At 45.3% G+C, this 21,134-nt stretch overlaps 1 protein-coding gene across 1 annotated transcript in view; it reads right to left on the reverse strand.

The window, feature by feature from the left end:
• TNFAIP6 (TNF alpha induced protein 6) overlaps positions 1–21,134 on the reverse strand; it is a 396,535-nt gene that overhangs the window by 44,769 nt on the left and 330,632 nt on the right. Inside the window, exon 5 of the mRNA XM_069616489.1 lies at positions 1,683–1,723. Within this exon, the coding sequence (XP_069472590.1) occupies positions 1,683–1,723 (41 nt within the window). The remainder of the gene's footprint in view (positions 1–1,682; positions 1,724–21,134) is intronic.

A 21,134-nucleotide genomic window follows, 5' to 3' on the forward strand; every position in this document is an offset into this window, starting at 1 on the left:
AGCGTTTTTAGGATAACATACAGCAATCCTGACCTACGCATTCTGGCAAAAACTACCACCCACAACAAGACTTCCAATGTTCCTGGAGCTTGATTAATCCAACTAAAGAGCTTTACTTTGTGGCAACAGCATATAAATAACTATGATGCACCGGGGAGAAGATAAAGATAGATTACTTCACCTTGAAACAGACTATTGAATAATCAAATTTGCCCGCTCCCACTATTGTCTGTTTGTATTCATCTCTATGATTACAATGGGGCACACATGATTGAATCCCAACCAAAGAAATGTTCCTGTCCTGAAGAAGGCCAATATTAAATTGTTTTGGAGAAAAAGTAATAGAGATAGTGCGTAATGAACCCTATGGCCGAAACATATTGACAGCAAATGAGACTGTAATTAGCTAGCCTCATATCATTCCAGGTCCAGTATTGACCTTTATAGATTGTTGTGATTAAGAGATATTGGGGGTCATTCCGAGTGAGGCGGTAAGAGGTTCATGGCGCCGGTAATGATGCCAGAGCCGTCAACCCCTTACTGCCTCATTACGAGTCTGCTCGCGGGAACCCGCTAAGGGTGTCTGGTTTTACCAGACGCCTTTAGCGGGTCCCGCGAGCAGACCAGGTTGCTTACAACGGGCCCGTTATTAACGGGCCCATGTTAGAACCCTTCCCATTCCCATTGAGCCCTATGGGGGCTCGAATGGGAATGGGGAAGGGTTCCTCGAATGAGGAATTACCGGGCCCTCCAAGGTCGGAATGGCCAGGTAATTCCTCATTCGAGGAACCCGTCACACGGGAAGGGGATAGCCATGCCGCTAATAGCGGCATGGCTACCTCCTACCTTGTAATGACCCCCATTATCTAGAACTTTGTTAAATCTGCAGTAAGAGACATAGTATGGTAATTTGAAAGTGTGGAACTAATATTCCCTGTCTCATTAACTGGTTGTGAAATAACTACACTGCAGAAGTAAAGTGTCTAGTCACTCTGCCACTCCATTGTGCTTGATATGTTTTTCTACATATTTTTGACTGTAAATAATGTTGTGTTTATATAAATGATTAAAAGTATCGAATAAATTCCCAAAAAATGTTGTCCCATGGTGGAGATATTTTTGACTTACTTTAACCAATTGAGTTTGGTAAAAGCTTTTACTCAAGCTTTTACTCAAGTGTCATTAGTCTGAGACGTGTGAGATGGTTAATCAGCTTTCCATTTATATATTGTTATGACCTACCACAGACACATACTGAAAGAGGGTGTGTTGAACACATGAGTTGAAGATGATAGTTAAGATTATCGTGACCAATGAGAACGGGGGAATTGGAGAAAGATTGGATTTCTTTTGTATAGGTCTTGTCCAATCGCATGTGGGGGGTGGCTTATAATAAAATATATGGTAGTGTTTTAACTGTTGCAAAAATATATATAATGTGCCAACTTGTGTGGCTCGGGGAGACTCGGGTTAGTTTGACTCTACAGCATCATCTAGCTCCTCCTGACCGATTGTACAATAAACATGCTTTACATACACATGTGCACTCAGTGCTTGAGTGGTGGACCTGTTTTGGGTAAAGGTGATTTAAGGCCCATCCACAAGAGTTATCCCGTTTAGGGTCAAGAAACCTAAAAATAATAGAAACAATTCAGTACAGTCTATATGCAGAGTTTATTTACCTGTACTAAAGACGTCCTCTGGGAGTTCATCTCCACAGTACCTACGAGAGAAAACCAACACTTTGTTAGAAGTTGATAGAAATCTTACTGTTAAGCTTTACAGGCTCTTCTATGGGATCCTGACTTGGTACTTTGTGTCATTTCCTCAATACTTAACCTGGTTTTAGAGGAGAGAGATGAACATCCTTGGGTCTGCCAAAATCCAATTTACATTTATCTGGCACACAGGTACAGATATTGCTTTTAACTTTTTACATCTGGTTGCACATTTAATTACAAAAAAAGATAACATAGCATAGTTCTTGACATTAACATGTATAAGCTAAAAACAGAACAACAGGAAGTCCCTAAATGTTACTTATCACTTTTGAATTACAATTGTCTCGGTCCTAGGTAACCGATGTACTAATCTCTGTGTATCCTGTTTGTTCAATGAAAAATATTCACCAAACATTTCTTACCGCATATTTTGTAATCTAAGTTTCCCCCTGCATAAAGGAGACAGTGAGGGCAGGAGAGGGCCTGGTCGTGGACAACCTTTTGACTGTTCGGTGCATGCCAACACAAACAGTCTCCTAGTGCTTGTGACGTTTGTGCTAAGTAAGTAAAATATTTGTTTAACTCTATGGGCCTCATTACATGGTAGGCGGAGGACCGAGGTGCTACTAGCACCTTGGCCCATGCCGGTAAAATACCGGCACCGCCTTGGAGGAAAGGGGAATTACCGCCCTATTCCAAGGTAGGCAGAGCGGTGATTCCCCCTTCCACCATTGCCCTTCCCCGTTTCCATTTTTGCCCCATAGGGCTCTATGGGAATGGGGAAGGCGCTAATTACGGTGCCGCAAATTGCGGTACCGTAATTAGCACCCTGATCCCTTCGCGGGTTGGTTTTTAACGCCTGCTAAATAGCAGGCGTTAAAGTACCAACCCGCAAAGGGGCGTCATAGTAAGGCAGTAAGGGTTTACCGGTACCGTCCGTGTAATGAGGCCCTTTGTCAATACCTTTGAAGGATCAGATCCTCCAAAGCATTGATTTTACAGTTTAATTTGTTTTCCTGTTTTTTTCAGAGATTGAAGGGCCTGTGGTTTCTACCAATTGTTATAATTGATCCCTGCTCTTTCTGGAGGTATGTAATGACTTATTGCTTTTTTGTAAAGGCTATCTAGACACATTCTAATTATTATGTTAGAATCCATTTGAGCTTTATGAGCAATCTGAGGGCATCCCCAAGGGGCCTGGGAAAGGCTGCCGCTATCAGATCCGACCCTGGTGGTGGATATGCGAGGGAGGATCACCTGGGCGGAGGAGGTTTGGGGAGTGGGGATGAGGCATCCTTGGGTGCGACACAGTAACTCACATTTCCCTTTTCTGATGAATCCAACATCCCCCAGGTCTTTATAGTTTGTTACCAGTCCCTTTCCTATCTTTTGTATGACTTGTCTTCCAGTCAGCACCACTTTGGTACTGAGATGAGGAAGATGCACACTAGAGCCATACATTCCATACACTAATTCCACTTTGGTACTGGGACAAAGAAAATGCAACAAAGATTGACAACAGACTGCAGAACTCTCGCTGCACAGGGACCTATTCCAGCTGGCAGGATATTTAAAACCCAGTGCTGGAATTGTGAGAGACACGCGAAAGAGGGGGACTTGTTTGCAGGAGCAGTCATGTAGAAATGCCGTTAGAAGTCCAGAGAAGCCGCAGAGGGGTGCAGAGTAAGCGCAGCGGGAAGCCAGGTGGATGGAAGGCCGGCAGGAGAGAGCTCTGCAGAGGAAAGCTGGAGTTTCCCTCTGAACCAGAGAAGCAGCTAAAGAGACTGGGGGAGAGCTAGAGGAGCACCGCACAGTGAACAGCAGCATAGTAGGGGCTGGCGGTGTCACAGAGGCAGTGAAGTGCATTGGCGAGACCGGCGGGCGAGAAGGAAGCTATCCGTAGAGCTGCGGGAGGACCGGCAGGACAGAGAAGGCTTCCAAAAGACACATGTGCTGCAGCCCCACACCACCCGTCGGAAACGCCAAGCCACACCGGTGAGTCTGCCCAGAAGCACTGGAAGTCCCAAGGCATATCGACACAGGTTTCATGGGGATATTTACAATATATGACAAGTGGCTAATGGAAAGAGACTGTAATTATGTGAAATCCCTCATGTGAGTATATATGAGAAAAATACTGAATAAGTACAACAAGCAAGTAATAAACTGTGATAAACCCAGAGATAATATTGTTAAAGTGAATTGGATGATGCAGAGATGGAGAAGCAATGTTAATAAGCAAAGTCGAGTACTTAAGCATAAGTGAATGTTTTGGAATAAGCATTGCCAAGAGTCAAATGAAAATTGTCAAGAGTCAAGTAGATGTTACTGCTCATTATTGAAAGAAGTGAATAATTGAGAACAGTGAACCTGTATATAAGTAAAACCTGGCAAAAAAGGTGGCAGAGGTTTTGAACTGAGCTGAAAGTTTCCTAGCAGGAGAGTGTACTGGGAAGCTTATGGTGACTTGTGCAAAAAGAACTTTAAACTGAGTTTCCTAGCAGGCGAGTGTACTGGGAAGCGTGACTTGTGCAAAAAGATCTTTAAACTGAGTTGCCTAGCCAGAGAGTGTACTGGGAAGCTTGTGTTAGTCATTGCAAGGGAAATCTTATAAACCAGTGAATGGCGATGAAAGAAGAAATAATAAAGCTTCAAAGGCAAGTGAAAGGAATACATGAAGCCTGGTTGTGAAGCTGGAACTGTGGTAAAATACCTATGAAGCAGGTGCAAAGAAGGTGTGTTGGTTGTGTGACCTGTAATGGGTGGACAGTGTGGCCCAACAACTGCACCTACACCGAATACACCATCCAGAGGACAAGCTACTTTGTGATTGAATAAAGGAAAAGCCTGTTTAAGTGAAACTGAAGAAATGAACTTATAAAATGGTGAAAAATAACCAAACTGAAGAGCTGGGAAGTGTCTCAAGGAATTGTGTTATTTTGGAACATTGAACATTCTGAGGAATTGTGTTATTTTGGAACTGTGATAGATTTGAAAGCTTGGGCAAGGGAACCCCTCTTCTGTGAAGTGAACTGCTTGGACTTTGGGGAAGGGAAACCCCTTTTCCATTGAAGAGCTGGAAGAAGCTCTGAACTTTCACTTGAGCACTTTTCATTTGATGCTGACATCCCTACACATTGCATAAAATTAGATGTGAAGGCAAGTATAGCTTTTGAACACAGACAGACATTTGCTTTGGACTTCCTGACATAGTCTATCACTTGTTTAAGTTAGGTAGGGAAATCCCATCTTAGTATAGGGCAAGTTAGGCCGTTTTCCAACCCTTAACTTTTAGTTAATACATGTTTGTATATAAAATTTTACTCAGTTGTTTCTTGTCTACTTCATGATGCCATCACAGCTTTTCATCCTTGGATAATTTATAGCAATGGATTGCAGGAAGTTCACATATCGTAAGGTGAGGATTGAAATAGGAGGGCACCGTCATGGTGACTGCCAATGTTGGCCTCAAGAACACAGCAACTCTCGAAGATGGTTCAGGGGTTGGTTATTAAAATGTTTGAGTGGGGTCTGACTAAGGGCTGACAATCTCTCCCTCATCTCCCCTAGATTTTGACCACCCTAGCTTCAGCATCCCTATACCCCAATGTGGTCACCTGAGATTGGTAACTCCTGCCAGCAATGATCTGTCTAGCTTGTGGTGAGGGCTGCCTTATTTCTCATACTCCCTCCAGGGTTTTCTAAGTAAATCCTAACCTAGGGTCCCACAAAGAAAATGATCTTTAGTATTGTAATCTTCCATCCAACTAGGTCTCACTAAGTCTTTACTTCTCACGCCCTTGTACTCCTCACCCTAATGCTTTTTCCTTCCTTTCTATTCCACCTTTTCTCCTCCCTTTGCTTCCTTTCGATCACCTTTTCCTCTCCCTCTCGCCCCGCCTCTCTGTCCTTCCTAAGTTCTTCTGACTTACTACTGCACACTCTCTATCGGCACTCCTCTGAACATCCAATTATACTACTCTCCCTTCCCTCTACTCTCCACTACCCACCACTCAGCATTGCTACACTCTCCTCACATTACTGTATCCTACACTTTCCTGTCCCTGCTCCCTACTACACTACACTCCAATTCACCCCCTCCTCTTAGTCCCCATCCTTTCACTCTCCCATTCACCTGGTGCACTTACTCTCACTTACAACTCCTACTCTCACACTTTCACACTTCCCCTCAGTCACTGTTATCACTTACCATGTACACACTCTCACAACTAACTACCACTTTCTCTCACCAACCAATGCCTCATCTCGCATAATCTCTGTGTGATTCTTTTCCATACTCTGTTGCACTGTCCTTCCTTAGCCTGGTCTCTCGATCTTCCTTCTCCCTTGATTTCACCCGTACATCTTATTCCCTTCCTCCTCATCCTATTATTTCTGGTGCTTACCAGTTTCCCCAGGCCAACCGCTGACTTGTTCTTCTGCAGAGGTTGGGTTACAGACTTGGGAACGCATAAAATCCTCCTTAAGCCCCACTCGATTTATGAGCATGTGTCCACCAGTAACCTGCATTGGCAGCCTACTACAATCAGAGTCTTTCTGGGATCATGATCTGCGTGGGATCAGTGTCTGTATGGCTGGTCTGTAGCCAGTGACACGTTGTTGCTTCCAGTTCACCAGCGTCTCTATCACTGGTGGGTTGCATGTTTTTTCTTCCGCCGCAAGGAATTATTGACTTTGTCAACCTGGAATAGATGAATGAAAATACTGGCCAGATTGGGGCACAAGAAGTATGGGACAAGCACTTGACAGTTACATCCAGCATCATGTAGAAGGGACAGTGACTGGGGCCCTTCATGCTCTTAGCCTTCCTCTAGTTCAGGACTGCCTCTGCAAACAGCTTGGTAGGTCTCCTGCCGCAGGTTGAGTAGGATCCCCATCCCTCCTTGACAGAGTCAGATAACTGACCCTGTCGCATTACACATGTTGTTAAATATACTTCAACATTTTTAGTGGTTTATTTGTTAACTCATAAAATTAAAGGTGACTTCTACGACTTATTTAATCAATTTATTTTATTACACACCACTTTAAAAATGAGCAACAATATCCTCATTCCTATTGTGAAAACATTGTTTTTATTGTTTTGTGAAGTCATAGAGACTTTGTTGATTGTTTCCATGATGAAGCTATGTGTCGAAACCGGTTGGCATTGGTTGTGTCATTATAAAAAAGATACAATAAGTCTCTTGTGGGATGTTGTTCTTGTTAGGTTCAACTTTCATCTCTATGCTAAATATTCCTCACATGTGAGATCCCCAGAACTTTTTTGATGGATTTGTGGATTCTTTTTCCTTGTTCCTGAGTGAGTGGGACCCCTGCACCTCTCTCCCATTCTTTTACTCTCTTTATGGGTGTCATTTTGCTGACTCTCTATAGTGTATTTTTGAATACATACTTTCCTATGACTTTATGGGCATCTAAATTGTTTTATGGCAGCACACAACACTTTCTGTGCAGTGTTGCTGGGTTGCCCTTTGGGCTTCCCTTTTTATTTTCTCTTGATTTACCCTGGGTGAACTATTGTTCCCAATGGTAGAGAGGAATTTTCATTCCCTTTACATTTTATAAAGGGAGATCAGCACACCCCACCTTATGTGGAGTGCTGTGGAGATACATGGTTCCCCTTTCTCACTGATGCATTAAGATTTATGTTACTGTGACAAGCTTACTCTTATGGCTGGTGGCAGTAGATTTACTTTAATTACTTTAGTGTTAATATTACACGCAGGCTGTCAAACCAGCTGCAGTAATGCACAGAAGGGTCACCATTCTCCAAGAATGGTGACTCCTTTCTTTTTTCACCATATATAGTGTGCCTGTCCTTTTGTAGGCCTTCTCCTGCCATCCTGGGTGGTGGAGGACCTGGTTGAAGTTTTGTCTTCGGCGGGAACCCTTTGTGTAGACCGCTGAGGCTCCAGAGTGTCTGTGAAGGCAGAAAGTGTGTGAGGAGTCTGCAACTCTGCAGCCCCCTGTCTTCTGCGGTGCCTGGGCAAAACCAGTTCCCACTAGGGGGCTGGCTGACCTGATTGGACAGCTGCCCACCCCTTTCTGTGAACTGTAGCGAGAGTTTGCAGAAGTTGTGTGTGGGTTCCTGTATAACCGTCAGATTCTGGAAGCTGAAGACAAGTCAACAACTGGAGCTGAATCCGAAGATGAAGATGAAGAGAAGACGGCTGTAGCTGATTCCAGTGACCAAAGTGCTTGCTGTGTAACCAGAGTCTGTTCTGACCCTTTCTTCCATGGGACCTAGAAGTCCCAAAGGTGACAACTCTGACCCAGAGACTATCGTGACTGTTTATTATTTTAGACGACCTGAAAAACGAACCATCCCATGACATGCTGTGACCTTCCTGGGCTGCAAACCACCAATACCATGGGACCTCGAGTCCAAAGTCCGATTATCACTGAAACTTTGGTGCACTCCTGCTGGACCTCCAGCCTTATTCAAGACTCGAGCAGTACGCAAGAAGGCATCGATCAAGAAAATCCAGCAAAGATCGAACTCAGGTGGGAAGGGGGGAACTCCTTGACAGTTTGAGACGCCAACCGACCGAACTTGATATGGACATGGAAGCGGCCGTCCAGGACCTGATGCGTGGCATGCAAGAGCTATCAACCGAGGTGCAGAATCTAAAGGTGGAAAATGCCGCTCTCAAACAACTAGTTCTATCCCTCGATTCTGCCACAAAAGAAAGTGTATTGCTGGGCGGTATAGTGGACAAATATGATGGCTCACCAAAAACCCTTCAAGGATTCCTGGATTCATGTTTGGTTCACTTTACTTTTAAGCCCTACTACTTTTCAACTCCCAGGGCTAAAGCGGGCTTCATAATTTCCCACCTTTCAGGAAACGCCTTAACCTGGGCCACGTCCCTCGTTAATTCCGGCGACGTTCTTCTAGATGACTATGATGGCTTCATACAAGCCCTTAAGACCAAGTTTGACCGTCCAGAACAGGTCTATAGTGCCCAGGAACGCCTGTTAGACTTTCAGCAAGGATCCCAGGATATGCTCACCTATGTTACCCGATTCAAGCAGTTAGTCAAGGAAGCTGATTGGTCCCCGGAGGCGAGTTTTATCCTTTTCAGGAGAGGACTGAATGAGGAGATTAAGGATGAGTTGGCCAGAGTGGCTCGCCCAAACTCATTCCAGGCACTAATGGACCTTGCCATGCAAATAGATTATCGTATCCAGGAAAGAAAGGCAGAGAAGAAGAAATCCAAAGCTAATCCTCTGAAGCTGTCCTTTGAGAGCACCACCAAGGCAGACACAAACCCAGGATCAATCTCTGAACCAGAACCCATGCAGATAGGAGCCTTCCGTGGACCTATATCCCCGCAAGAAAGAATGAGAAGGATTCATACGGGGTTGTGCATGTATTGTGCCTCAGACAAACACCTAGTTAGGGAGTGTCCTCTGGCCCCTCTCGGTGTTCAGGAAACGCCAGCTCCCGATCCTAGATGGAGCAGAGCTTCGGGAGAGTGATGTTTGCTCCACATCAATTCCATCCTTGAACTCTCCTGGACAAAACAATTTGGTGATACTACAATCCTTCCTGTCGCCCTCCAAGAATAAGACCTATCCCATTCTGGCCTTGGTGGACTGTGGAGCTATGGGAATTTTCATTGATCAAGACTGGGTTTTTAGTCATCATATTCCGTACGAAACACAAAGCACCATGCAGCCGATGGAAGCAATCGACGGAAGACCCCTCTCTTCAGGACCCATAAGCCTGCAGACAAAAGAGATCCAACTTTCCATAAACCATCACCAAGAGCGGATTACATTCAACATCATTAAGTCAGCCCATTACCCCATGGTATTGGGTATGCCCTGGTTACAGAAGCACAATCCGTATATCAATTGGACAGCAGGATCACTATTCCTAGGCTCAGAGTTTTGTATGTCCCAAAGTCTAATCCTGGATCCCTCCTCGACACCCCTTAAAGAACCACAGAGAGACCTGAAAACACCACTCATGGTTTCTTATATACAAGTCCCAGAGGCCTATCAGGGATATGCTGATGTATTTTCAACTGCCATAGTCCAGGCCTTACCCCCTCACAGACCTGAAGACTGTGCCATAGATACAGGTCCCTCAGCAGTGATTCCTTTTGGCAGAATGTTCAATCTTTCCGAACCTGAGAAAAAGGCCCTCAGAGAATACCTGGATACCAACCTTGAAAACGGCACCATAAGACCCTCAAAATCTCCAGCGGGTGCTTCATTGTTCTTTGTTCCCAAGAAGGACACCAAGGAACTCAGACCTTGCCTCGACTATCGTGGCTTAAATCAATGCACCCTCAATGATCGGTACCCACTACCCCTGATCTCGGATATCCTGGAAGTTGTGAGAGGCACCATAGTATTCACGAAGTTGGATCTCCGGGGTGCCTATCATTTGATCCGTGTCCGGGAAGGAGACGAATGGAAAACAGCCTTTAGAACACCCTTTGGTCACTATGAATATCTAGGCATGTCCTTTGGACTAGCTAATGCCCCTGCGGTTTTTCAACGTTTTATGGACAGGGTGTTTTCTGACATGTTATTCCTTTTTGTCATTGTCTATCTGGATGACATATTGATCTTTTCCAAGGATCCTCTAAAGCATGAAGAACATGTAAATGCAGTACTGCAACGACTCTGTGAACACAAACTTTTAGCCAAACCCGAAAAATGCTTGTTTCACGTTACTTCTGTTCACTACCTGGGATTCATCCTTAGCCCAGAAGGAATTGCTATGGACCCTTCAAAGGTAAAGGCCATACTGGCATGGCCTGCTCCCACCTCTGTGAAACAAGTTCAATCCTTCCTGGGGCTGGCCAACTTCTACCGGAAGTTCATTTCTACCTTTTCCGAGATTGTTCAGCCGATTGTTGCTCTCTTGAAGAAAGACACTCCCTTTATCTGGTCTACACCGCAAGACAAAGCATTCCAACGATTGAAGAAAGAGTTCACGCAAGCCCCCATCCTGGCCCAACCAGGCATAAATCGCTCATTCCTGGTGGAAACGGATGCCTCTAACTACGCCATAGGAGCGTTCTTGAAACAGGAACTTGAGGATAAACTGGAACACCCCATTGCTTACCTCTCACGAACCCTGACTCCCAGTGAGACACACTATTCCGTCCTGGAAAAGGAACTGTTAGCCATCCGCCAGGCCTTCACTGAATGGCGACATCTACTTCTGGGTGCTAGATATCCAGTGCAGGTCCGCACGGACCATCGGAATCTTCAAATTCTACAATCATTGGAGTGCAGGAACAGTCGTCAGGCGTGTTGGGCCTACTTCTTTGCCCAATACCAATTCCAAATCACTCATGTTCCCGGACACAAAACATGATTGCTGACGCCTTATCTCGACGTCCTGACTATGTAACTACTGAAGACAAGGCCTATCCTAAGATGTTTCCCCACACGATCTTTGTAGCTCAAGCAGTCAACCTCCTGGAAGAAATTCGAGTACAAACCCTATCCTCTGACCTCTGGAAGGATATTTCAAGGAAGAATCCATGGAACCTAAGACTTAAGGAAGGATACTTATTCAAGGACAATGCACTAGTCATTCCTACACAGAAATTACAACAAAGAATGATAAACCTCTGTCATGATACCCTTCACTCCGGACATCGTGGCATAACCAACACCCTCCGTCTTATACAAAGACAGTTTTGGTGGCCTGGAATGAAGACCGAAGTACAGGAGTACATCAAAGGTTGTGCTGTCTGCAGTCAAAACAAACATGATAACAAGAGACCGGCGGGTCTTCTAATGCAACCATCGATGCCAACAAGGCCATGGGAATTCATTGCTACAGACTTCATTGTGGAATTACCACCGTCCCGAGGGTACACGACCATCATGGTTACCATAGATTCGTTCACTCATATGGCTCATTTTACACCCCTGTGTAAGTTACCATCCTCGTCCGAACTTGCTGGCATCTTCCTGGAACACATATTTCGTTTACATGGACTCCCTTCCAAGATCATATCTGAACGAGGACCTCAGTACGTCTCTCAATTCTGGAAACATCTCTGTCGCATTCTGGGAATCCAACGCGCCCTCTCATCTGGTTATCATCCCCAGACCAACGGGGCCACAGAACGTGCTAATCAGACCCTGGAACAGTATCTTCGATGTTTCGCCACCAAGGTTCAGGATGACTGGTCGCTCCTGATACCCGTGGCTGAATTCGCCTACAACAATTCTGACCATTCAGCAATTAAGACCAGTCCCTTTTATTGTAGCCAAGGTTTCCATCCATCAGTTCTACCCTCTGTTCTCCCTCATCCTACACCAGTACCTACTATCGACTCCTGGATTGAAACCCTCATCAAGGTACACCAAGAGGCCAAAGAAAATTTAGAGAAGGCCAGAACACAGACTAAGAGGAATGCGGATTTAAAGGAGACCAGGTCCTTCTTATGCAATCGGTGATCAAGTCTGGCTGTCCTCGAAATTACTACCCCGGCATCTACGGCCAAACAAGTTGGCCCATCGGTACTATGGTCCATTTCCCATCAAGGAAATTATCAACCCAGTTTCATACCGGATTAGTCTACGAGACTCTTGGAAGAAAATTCACCCAGTATTCCACACATCCTTATTAAAACCCTACCACCAATCCTCCCGGAAATCCCACCGACCTCCTCCTCTACTGGTCGACAACCAATTGGAATATGAAGTATCTTGAATATGTGACTCCAGGTATAAACGGGGTCAGCTTCAATACCTGGTTGAATGGAAAGGATATCCTTTTAGTGAAAGAACCTGGGAACCACTTTCTAATCTCAAGACCCCTTGACTACAAAGAAGATTTCACCTTATACACCCGGGCAAACCTGGTGGAACAGGTTTTCAGAGGAGGCATGCTGTCATGACCCACAGAACACGCCCCTTCTGGACTTCCTGGTTCTTGTCACGGCGGGGCTTGCATTAATTGTTTCTCCCAACATGGCCGTATCACGTGACACGCCTCGCACCAGCCTTCACGGCGGACCTAGTACGTTCCATAAATATGCCACGCCCCTGCGCATCTCAATGCTATTGCGAAGTAGCTACCAGATGTGTGCTCCGTAGCTCCCGGTATTGTTTCCCTTGCTTCTTCCACTCTAACCCAATTCTAGTCTCTTTCCTTCCTTTCTTGATTCATGGACTCGTGTGCTAGTTGCGCACCCTGTTATTTCCTGGATTCCTGGACCCCTGCATCCCAGTACTTGAACGCACGGTGGAGTCGGAAGAGACTCGTGCAGCCTTATTCAAGACTCGAGCAGTACGCAAGAAGGCATTGATCAACAAATCCAGCAAGGATCGAACTCAGGTGAGAAGGGGGGAACTCCTTGACACACTAGACCACTAGTGCCCCTCTTCTGCCTCTGAGATCACTCATGCCTTATAATAGGGAAGGACTCTTAAGTATATGGACTCTGACTAGAAAATATAACAAGTGTTGCAGAGGACTTACTTGTAAAGGTGTTTGATGTAACTTTGTTTCCTGAAACAGAATAAGTTACAAAGTGACCTAAAATTCATACTTAACTTTTGAGTTGCTGGTTGTGTCTCTGAAAAGTATAATACGTTATTTTCTTACCTTTGTATTTTGTTCCACTCTTCTAGAAAGTAATTGAGTTGGTATTTCTGTATTGTTCCTGAAACTGAATAAGTGTAAAAGTCTACCAATAGGATTTATTCACCTTGAATAGCTGCTGCCATTCTAAAAATGTAACGTAGGGTTCTGCTTATGCTGAACTGCTTGGAGCCTTTCTAAAATAGTCTTAACCGAGTTCTCACTTACCCTAGAGTTGTATTCTGCCCCTCTGAAAAGTATACAAAGTTCTTTACTTACTTTAGAACTGGTTCCCACTCTTCTGAACAGTGTCATTGGTAAAACTGACTATTCCTGTAACAAAAATAGTGTTAGAGTTTATGACCAATAGGGTTTTACTCACCTTGAATAGCTGATTGCCATTCTAAATGCGTATCCTGAGTTCTTACCTATCCATGAGTAGCTGTCTGACCCTCTGAAAAGTATATACATTATTTCCATACCTTTGAACTGTGTTCTGAACTGTAATAGTGGTGTAACCGTATACATTCTGAAAGAAGAATACGTTACATATGTTGCAAGGGGTATACTTGTAACAGTGTTGGTATAACTGCAGTATTCTTGAAACTGAATCACACTGTAAGTTATTACCAATGGGGTCTGCTTACCTTTCAATTGCCTCGAGTACTTTTAAAAGTCTAACTAATATGGTTTTACACCCCATGAATAGCATCCTGACATTTGAAATGTGTATAAATAGGGTTTACTCACCTTGAACTGTATTCTGCTATTCTAAATAAGGTTTATACTTTGGTTTGCATACCATAAGTATTGTGTTGGTTTTTATCATTGTTTATGAATGATAATAGTACTTAGCTTTCTAAAGAAGTCTCTTTACCTGTGTATATATAAAATAAACCATTATTTGTACACTATATCAGTGTATCAGTGTTTCTTTGGACCGTATGCATGCTACAGGTTCTCTGTACCTATCTACAGCCCTCTCTCCCTCCTATGATAAGCAAGCTGTTCTGTCATTACTCATTTTCTCTCAGGTGGTACAGCCTTATACTAAGAGTTGGAGTTTCTGTATTGCCTAAGGTATAGTTTTATAAAGCCCAAGGGTGGTTATTAGAAAAACTGTTCTAACAGTTCTCAACACTAGTGGCCTTGTGATGACACACTAGATGTTGTCACTTTTCCCTTCGGTGAGCCCTTTCCCATGAGGACAGGGGTGTGAGGCAGCTACCAAACGGTCCCCTGCGAGTGGTATGATGTGGGAGGATCTCATGGGGGGTACCCCCCTCTGTGGATAAGGAAGACCATCTAGGGTACAGCCCTTATGAGAACATCACACCCCCACATACTATAGCCCCTTCTTCCTCTGCTAACCTCTTTCTAGACAGTAGACCTATGTACTGTTATAAGGCAGAGTACCTCAAGTTTCTTGTAAGTACTGAGATGTAGATGGACAACAGGAGCCAGGGTAATCCAAGTGCTGGGATGAGTTGGCCCTGTGGAGCAATGAGGGTGCAACCCGTGAAAGAGACGATCGACTTATACAACAGGCCCAGACACTGCTGGCAACATTGTATAAAGATCGACCATGGACTAAACACTAGGTCTTGGGCAGCCGTGGAAGACGATGGGCGTGCTGCGCACCGACCACAGGAGATTCTAATCTGCATTGCTGATTTTATTTTTTATTTTTTTTATTTTAAAAAAAAAAATTATTGGCATTTGTACATGGGTTTATCATCCGAGGGGTGGAATGTATCCCAAACCAGCGTTTTCCAGAGTTCATAGGTGACACTTGCACTTGACTCTAATCTTGCAACCACCCCTGCCCCCCACACTCTGGTCTCTGCTTCAGCCCAGAGTTCAAAGCCCCTGTTCCAGCATGTGTATTGCGGGCCCCTAACTGATTTCCAAGCCATAGCTATGCATCTTTTAGCTAGGATGCACGCCATGTCCATGAATTTCACCATGTGTTTGGACTTGCTATCTCTAGGGTATTCCCGCAGCAAACATGTTTACAGGCCTGTTATATTCGCGCCCAGAACCTTTGTATGTGCACACAACCCCAAAACATGTGTATCAGGTCCGCTTCTGTAGTGCCATACCAGAGGCACTTTAGTTGTGTGTTGCTGTTGAATTTAGCTATCCTATGTGGCATCATGTAGGTGCGATATAGTAGATTCAGTTCGATCAGTCTAAAACAAGCGTTCTTGGAGACATCCCAGGGGTATGACAGTATTCATTCCCATTCCCTTTCTTCTACGTCACCTCCCAAGTCCGCCTCCCAGTGTTCTTTCAGAATTATGCTCTTAGGATTGGGCCTGTCTATCAGGAGACCGCATATTCTAGATACCGGTTTCCAGCCATCACCTAGGTTGTGCATCAGGATCAGTAGGGGGTCAATTTCCGGTTCTTCGGGCCATTTCTCACACTTCTCTTTCGCCACCCTCTTGACTTTCTGGTACCATAGAAATTGCCCTTTAGGCAGCCCCTCCTTCTCAAGCAGAGCCCCAAACTCCCTGAACACTCCCTCCGCAAACATTTCACCTCAGGTATATACACCCCATCTTTCCCAGTGTTTCACTACCGCCAAATCCTCTCCGACTCTGCAAACGTCCAATGTTAGCAGAGTCTCAGGTGAGTAAGGACACTCCAGTTTCAGCAGCATCAGAGTCCTACACCAGACCTGACGCCCTAGTAGCACGATCATTGGCGTGCCACCCAGACAACCCAGAGGCAACCACAGTATTTTCTTCAGCCGTGCCGGGGCTACTAATCGCTGTAGCAGCACCAACTCCGAGGTAGCCTCATCTGAAAGCCACCTAGCTACATAGCTAAGTTGTGCTGCCAAATAGTATTTGTCCAGGTCTGGCAGCTGTGTTCCCCCCCTCTTATAAGGTAGGCAAAGTTTTCCAAGTGCAAGTTTAAGTCAAGCCATGCCCCATAGGAGTTCACGTACCAGCATCTCCAATAAGCGAAAGAAGGGGGCCTTGATATAGTAACGGACATGGTAGAAAAAATACAGGAATCTCAGTAAGATTATCATTTTGGTTATAGCAATCCTGCCCATCAAAGACAACGGTAATTTGGACCAGAATGACATTGATTTTCTCAAATTTTCACCATACTTGCTGTGGTGTAATCATGCATTTTTTCAGGTGCGTGCATTATATTTACCCTCAAATATCAAAAGGAATCAAACTGCCATGCTAGCCCCACTCTTGGTAACTCAGAAATCGGAAATATACAGGACTTCTCTCTGCTAAAGCAAATATCAGAAACCCTTGCATAGTTCTCTACTACCTCCAGTATCACTGGTGCGTTATGATGTGGATCCCTTAGGTACAGTAATACATTGTTCTCATAGAGCGAGACCAGATGCCCTACTCCTCCTACCCATATACCGGCCTCCAGGAACTGCTTGAGAAGATAAATCGCTATTGGCTCTTGCGCTTGCACATACAACATGGGTGACAGCGGGCATCCCTGCCTAGTGCCCCTTTGTATATCCCAGACCGAAGATATTGGAGTTGGCTGCGACGAGAATGAGAAGGGAGAGAGGATTTCCGAACACCCCTGAAAAGCAGAACACCCAGACTGCAACAGAGGCCAACGATCAATGAAGTTTGCAATCCTCTCAGGAGTCGGACGATTGCAAAGCAAATGGACAAGGTATGTGCAGAGTAGCCCCTCCAGTCCTCACCCCTCCCCCCTCCTGCAGCTGTCACCAGTTTTTCGCGGCATTGAGGCAGCTCCTATGGCCCCTGCGCATTGTTCTGGCTCCCTCCAGCCGTCGCCGGGAGGGGAGCTTGCACACGCATGGATGGGGCTGGGTCCTGGATTGATGGCCCCGGGCCGCGACTCTCTGAACATGCAGGGGGTGAGTGATGAGGGAGGGCTAGAGGACCTGGAAGAATCCTGGGAAGCAACTGACGATGTATTTTGTCCTGTGAAGAAACGTTCTTTAAACATACAAAACCTGAGATAACAAAACTGCAAGATCACAAAAAAAACACAATTATTCAGACAGCATGGATTCACCTTCCTATGTAGACACTTTGGGGGAATTGGTGGATACTCGACAAACCAATCACCCAGCGCAAATCACAAACAGTCTTGTAGATGCTCAAGAAATAGAAAGCGTTATGCTAGAAAATCTGCAAAGAAACACAGGGCACACTTAACCAAGATACAGCAAGCATACTCCCTATAGGAACAAGACCACTCAAGCAAGGGACAAAAAAGGTATCTGCAAAGGAACAAGCGACAATAAGTGGGAAGGTACCCAGCGCCAGTATGCTACAAAACCCATGCGCCCAAAAAATAAGATACAGATCCAAATCTCTGTCAGAAACAAAATCTATAAGATGGCACTTTAAGACAAAAGAGCCAGATACGCAGCAGACCCAGTAAAATAGTATGGTAAAGATAAATCAAGGAAGTACAACACTGCATATGATGAAAACCAAATAGGGCAGGAAGTGCCTGATTACGACCTATTGATGGCATCAGGTCGGTGTGACTTGATGGTGTGCCCACATTATCTTGGCCTATTAAAGAACACTACTGAACAAACCGGCCATAGACCTAACAACATAAAAAACATCAAAGACCAAGAAGCTGTAGGGCAGGAGATTGCAAGGAGCAAAAAACGCTTGTCAATCGATAAGCGAAAACAAGATGGGATAAGAAATCAAATTCCAGAAGAATTGACTGAGAAGAGGGATATTTTGGAGAGATTCAACAGCCAGCCAGTACTTCCACCCCCCAACCTAGCAGAGTCAAATGTACCATCACAGAAGTGGATCCCAACAAATCAACACTGCACATGGTACCGGAGACAAAATCAAAACCCCAAAGGCGAGACGATTTAGCCAGTCAAATGTTGCAGAAAACAAGAAATGAGCAAGCAAAAACCAAGAGGCACCCCATCGGGAACCAACTATGAAGAATGGAAAATGGGAATCAAGTGTCGGATGTAAGTGCTCCTACTTCATCGTCAGACAGTGAGAGCAAAGATGAAGAAAAAACAGCAAACCGACTTCCCTCAAACCAAAAACCATGTGAGATCAGACAGGAGACGGCTAAATCTGAAAACCTTCAGTCCAATGCAGAGCTATGTGCTAACATGCAAGCTGCAGTGGGCTCAATGTTAACAATAACATTGGTACCGTTCCTCAAACTTTACAAAGTTCTCCATGAGAACTATAAAGACCAAACTACTTTGCTTGCACTAATACAGTCTAAATTGATATTTGTGGAAGCTTACATCGAAGCCACTAAAGAGAGGTGAGCCAGGGAGAAAGACTCTGAAAATGTAATATTTAAGACATTATTTGATCTAATGGAGGACTCCTGGGAAGACAAAAGAGCCTTTCTCCACTGCTTCAGTGACACCATCAGTCTTTTAAGAATTGAAACCAACAAAACAAGCGGAATGTCACACGAAAAAAGTACTTCCACAGAATTTAATCGGCAGCATCAGAATGTGCACCTGGCCAACAAAAGTGAAAAAGAAGTGGGCATCTCCAGGCAATTAAGCATTCAAGTACAATTGAACTAAAGACGCTGAACATCACAAGCCAAGAAGCGACCGTACCAATTTCAGTGACATGTACTAAGCAAAGTCAAAGAAAGCAGAATAACAAGATCAATCCCCGAAAAGGGCACATGGATGGCAAGTCAATTGCGAAACAAAATAAAGACCTGTTTTCCTTATTCAATATTGAGAATCCTAATGATATTCTGTTATGTTATGTTACTTTGCATTTATATAGCGCCTTATGTACCATTGGTATGGTCTGAAGGCACTGCTAGGTTGAACGCCCTTGGGAACCGGAGTTCAAGTCAGTAGAGAGAGTAGAGAGAGTCAAAGGTGCATGTGAGCACCTGATATGTGTTCAGCTGGTGTGGCATTCGTGTAATAGCTGCTTCTTAGCGGTAGCTGTGGTGGTTGAGAGATCAGGAGTATGTGTTGGTTCTGGCAGGATTTATCCAGACCGAATGTGGCTGCATTAGGCCTGGTGAGAATGCCTGAGGAGAATGCCTGGCTAGGGGGTGTGTAACTAGCAGTGTTTACATAGAGTGATGGGGAGTATGCAGCAGATGTTGGTATGAGAACAGTTGTACCGAATGGTGTCATAGTATCTCTGTGTTCTAGTTGAATGGTGGTGTAAAGAAGAGAGTAAGCGTGGTGATGTGATATGATGGGTTACATGCTCTTTCAAACGTTCCATACACTCCAAACCATTCCATGTATGTCACGCAATTCTATGCGCTCCAATCCGTTCCATGTACTCCAGTCCGCTGTATGCACTCCAGTCCGCTCCATGCACTCCAGTCTGCTCCATGCACTCCAGTCCGATTCACGCACTCCAGTCTGCCCCACACACTCCAGTCCGCCCCACGCATTCCCTTCCGCCCCACGCACTCCAGTTCGCCCCACGCACTCCAGTCCGCTCCACGCACTCCAGTCCGCTCCACGCACTCCAGTATGCCCCACGCACTCCGGTCCGCTCCACGCAATCCAGTCCGCTCCGTGCACTCCAATCTGCTCCACACACTCCAATCCGTTCCACACACTCCAATCCGTTCTTCCACTCCAATCTGTTCCACGTACTCCAATCCGTTCCACGCACTCCAATCCATTTCAGGCATTCAAATCTGTTCTATTGTCATGATGCCTACCCCTGGGCATCCGGATCAAGCCCATCAGCCCCGGGAGCAGGCATCCAGACATTTACAAAAACTCCAGCAGCCCCAGCAAGGGGCTGTCTGGGTTCTGTCCTGGCGCCGTAGGCACCAGGCTCATAATAAAAATCAGTCCTAGCACCATAGGCACCAGGCTCATAGACATTACTTACCTCATGCAGACCATGCTGCAAATAAATCCAAGCCAACGTGAGGCCTGGATGGGACTATTTTACTACAGGGACTATTTTTTACTCGGGTGTGGTCCTGGGGAACTTCTTTCCTGGGACTACTTTGGAGGCTATTTAAACCACGCCCGAACAGCAGCACATGCTTCGTGTTATTCTGCATTCAGCAGCGTGACTCTCACCGGGCCTGCAGCCAGCATCCAGTCTTCTGCCACGCCTGCGTGCCTGCAGCCAGCATCCAGTCTTCTGCCACGCCCGCCTCGAATCCGGAGCTCCTAGAATAAAGAGGAAGAAAAGGACAAGGTTAGAAAACAAACTTATTTCAAATTCCTCACCTGATTCCAGATCCATTTCATCTCCCGACCTGGAAAGTACATCAGTCCTGCACGTGTCGCTTCGCCAGCTCCAGCAAGGCGCCTTACTCACCAGTTCTCACAGCATCTTTCGATCCGGCAGTGTCTCCATCATTTCTTCGCCGTACTCCGGCACCTAGGGGCACAAGAATAACAAGGTGAGCCAAGGGATTCAACAAATACCTCTTACCACCATAGACTTACCTGATTTACCACCAGCAGTATTATTCTCCATATCCTCATATGCCGCATCTGTAAAGAGGGAGAAAAAACAACACGTTAACGCATGCAATAGTTACTGGACAGCGTTGGGTAACACAGACTCTTACCTGAACGCCAGCAGCAGCTACGAGACCTTCTTCTCACAAACTCAGTTGCAACTTAAGGAAGGAAGGGGACAAGAGTGAACATCGGGCACATTGAACTCTTTGAACTTGATACTTACCAATCCCGCCTGGGACTTGAGAGTCAATGCTTACCGGAACTATCCCAACGCCTTCAAACCAGTGAAGTAACTGGTATCTATGCGCCCCTGCAAGATACGCAGGATGGAGAGCTCATCTTTTACAAACATAAGGTGAGGTTACTAAGGGGA

This window comes from Ambystoma mexicanum, chromosome 9, assembly GCF_040938575.1.
Source record: "Ambystoma mexicanum isolate Mex_15411 chromosome 9, UKY_AmexF1_1, whole genome shotgun sequence".
In the NCBI taxonomy this organism is placed as follows: domain Eukaryota; kingdom Metazoa; phylum Chordata; class Amphibia; order Caudata; family Ambystomatidae; genus Ambystoma; species Ambystoma mexicanum.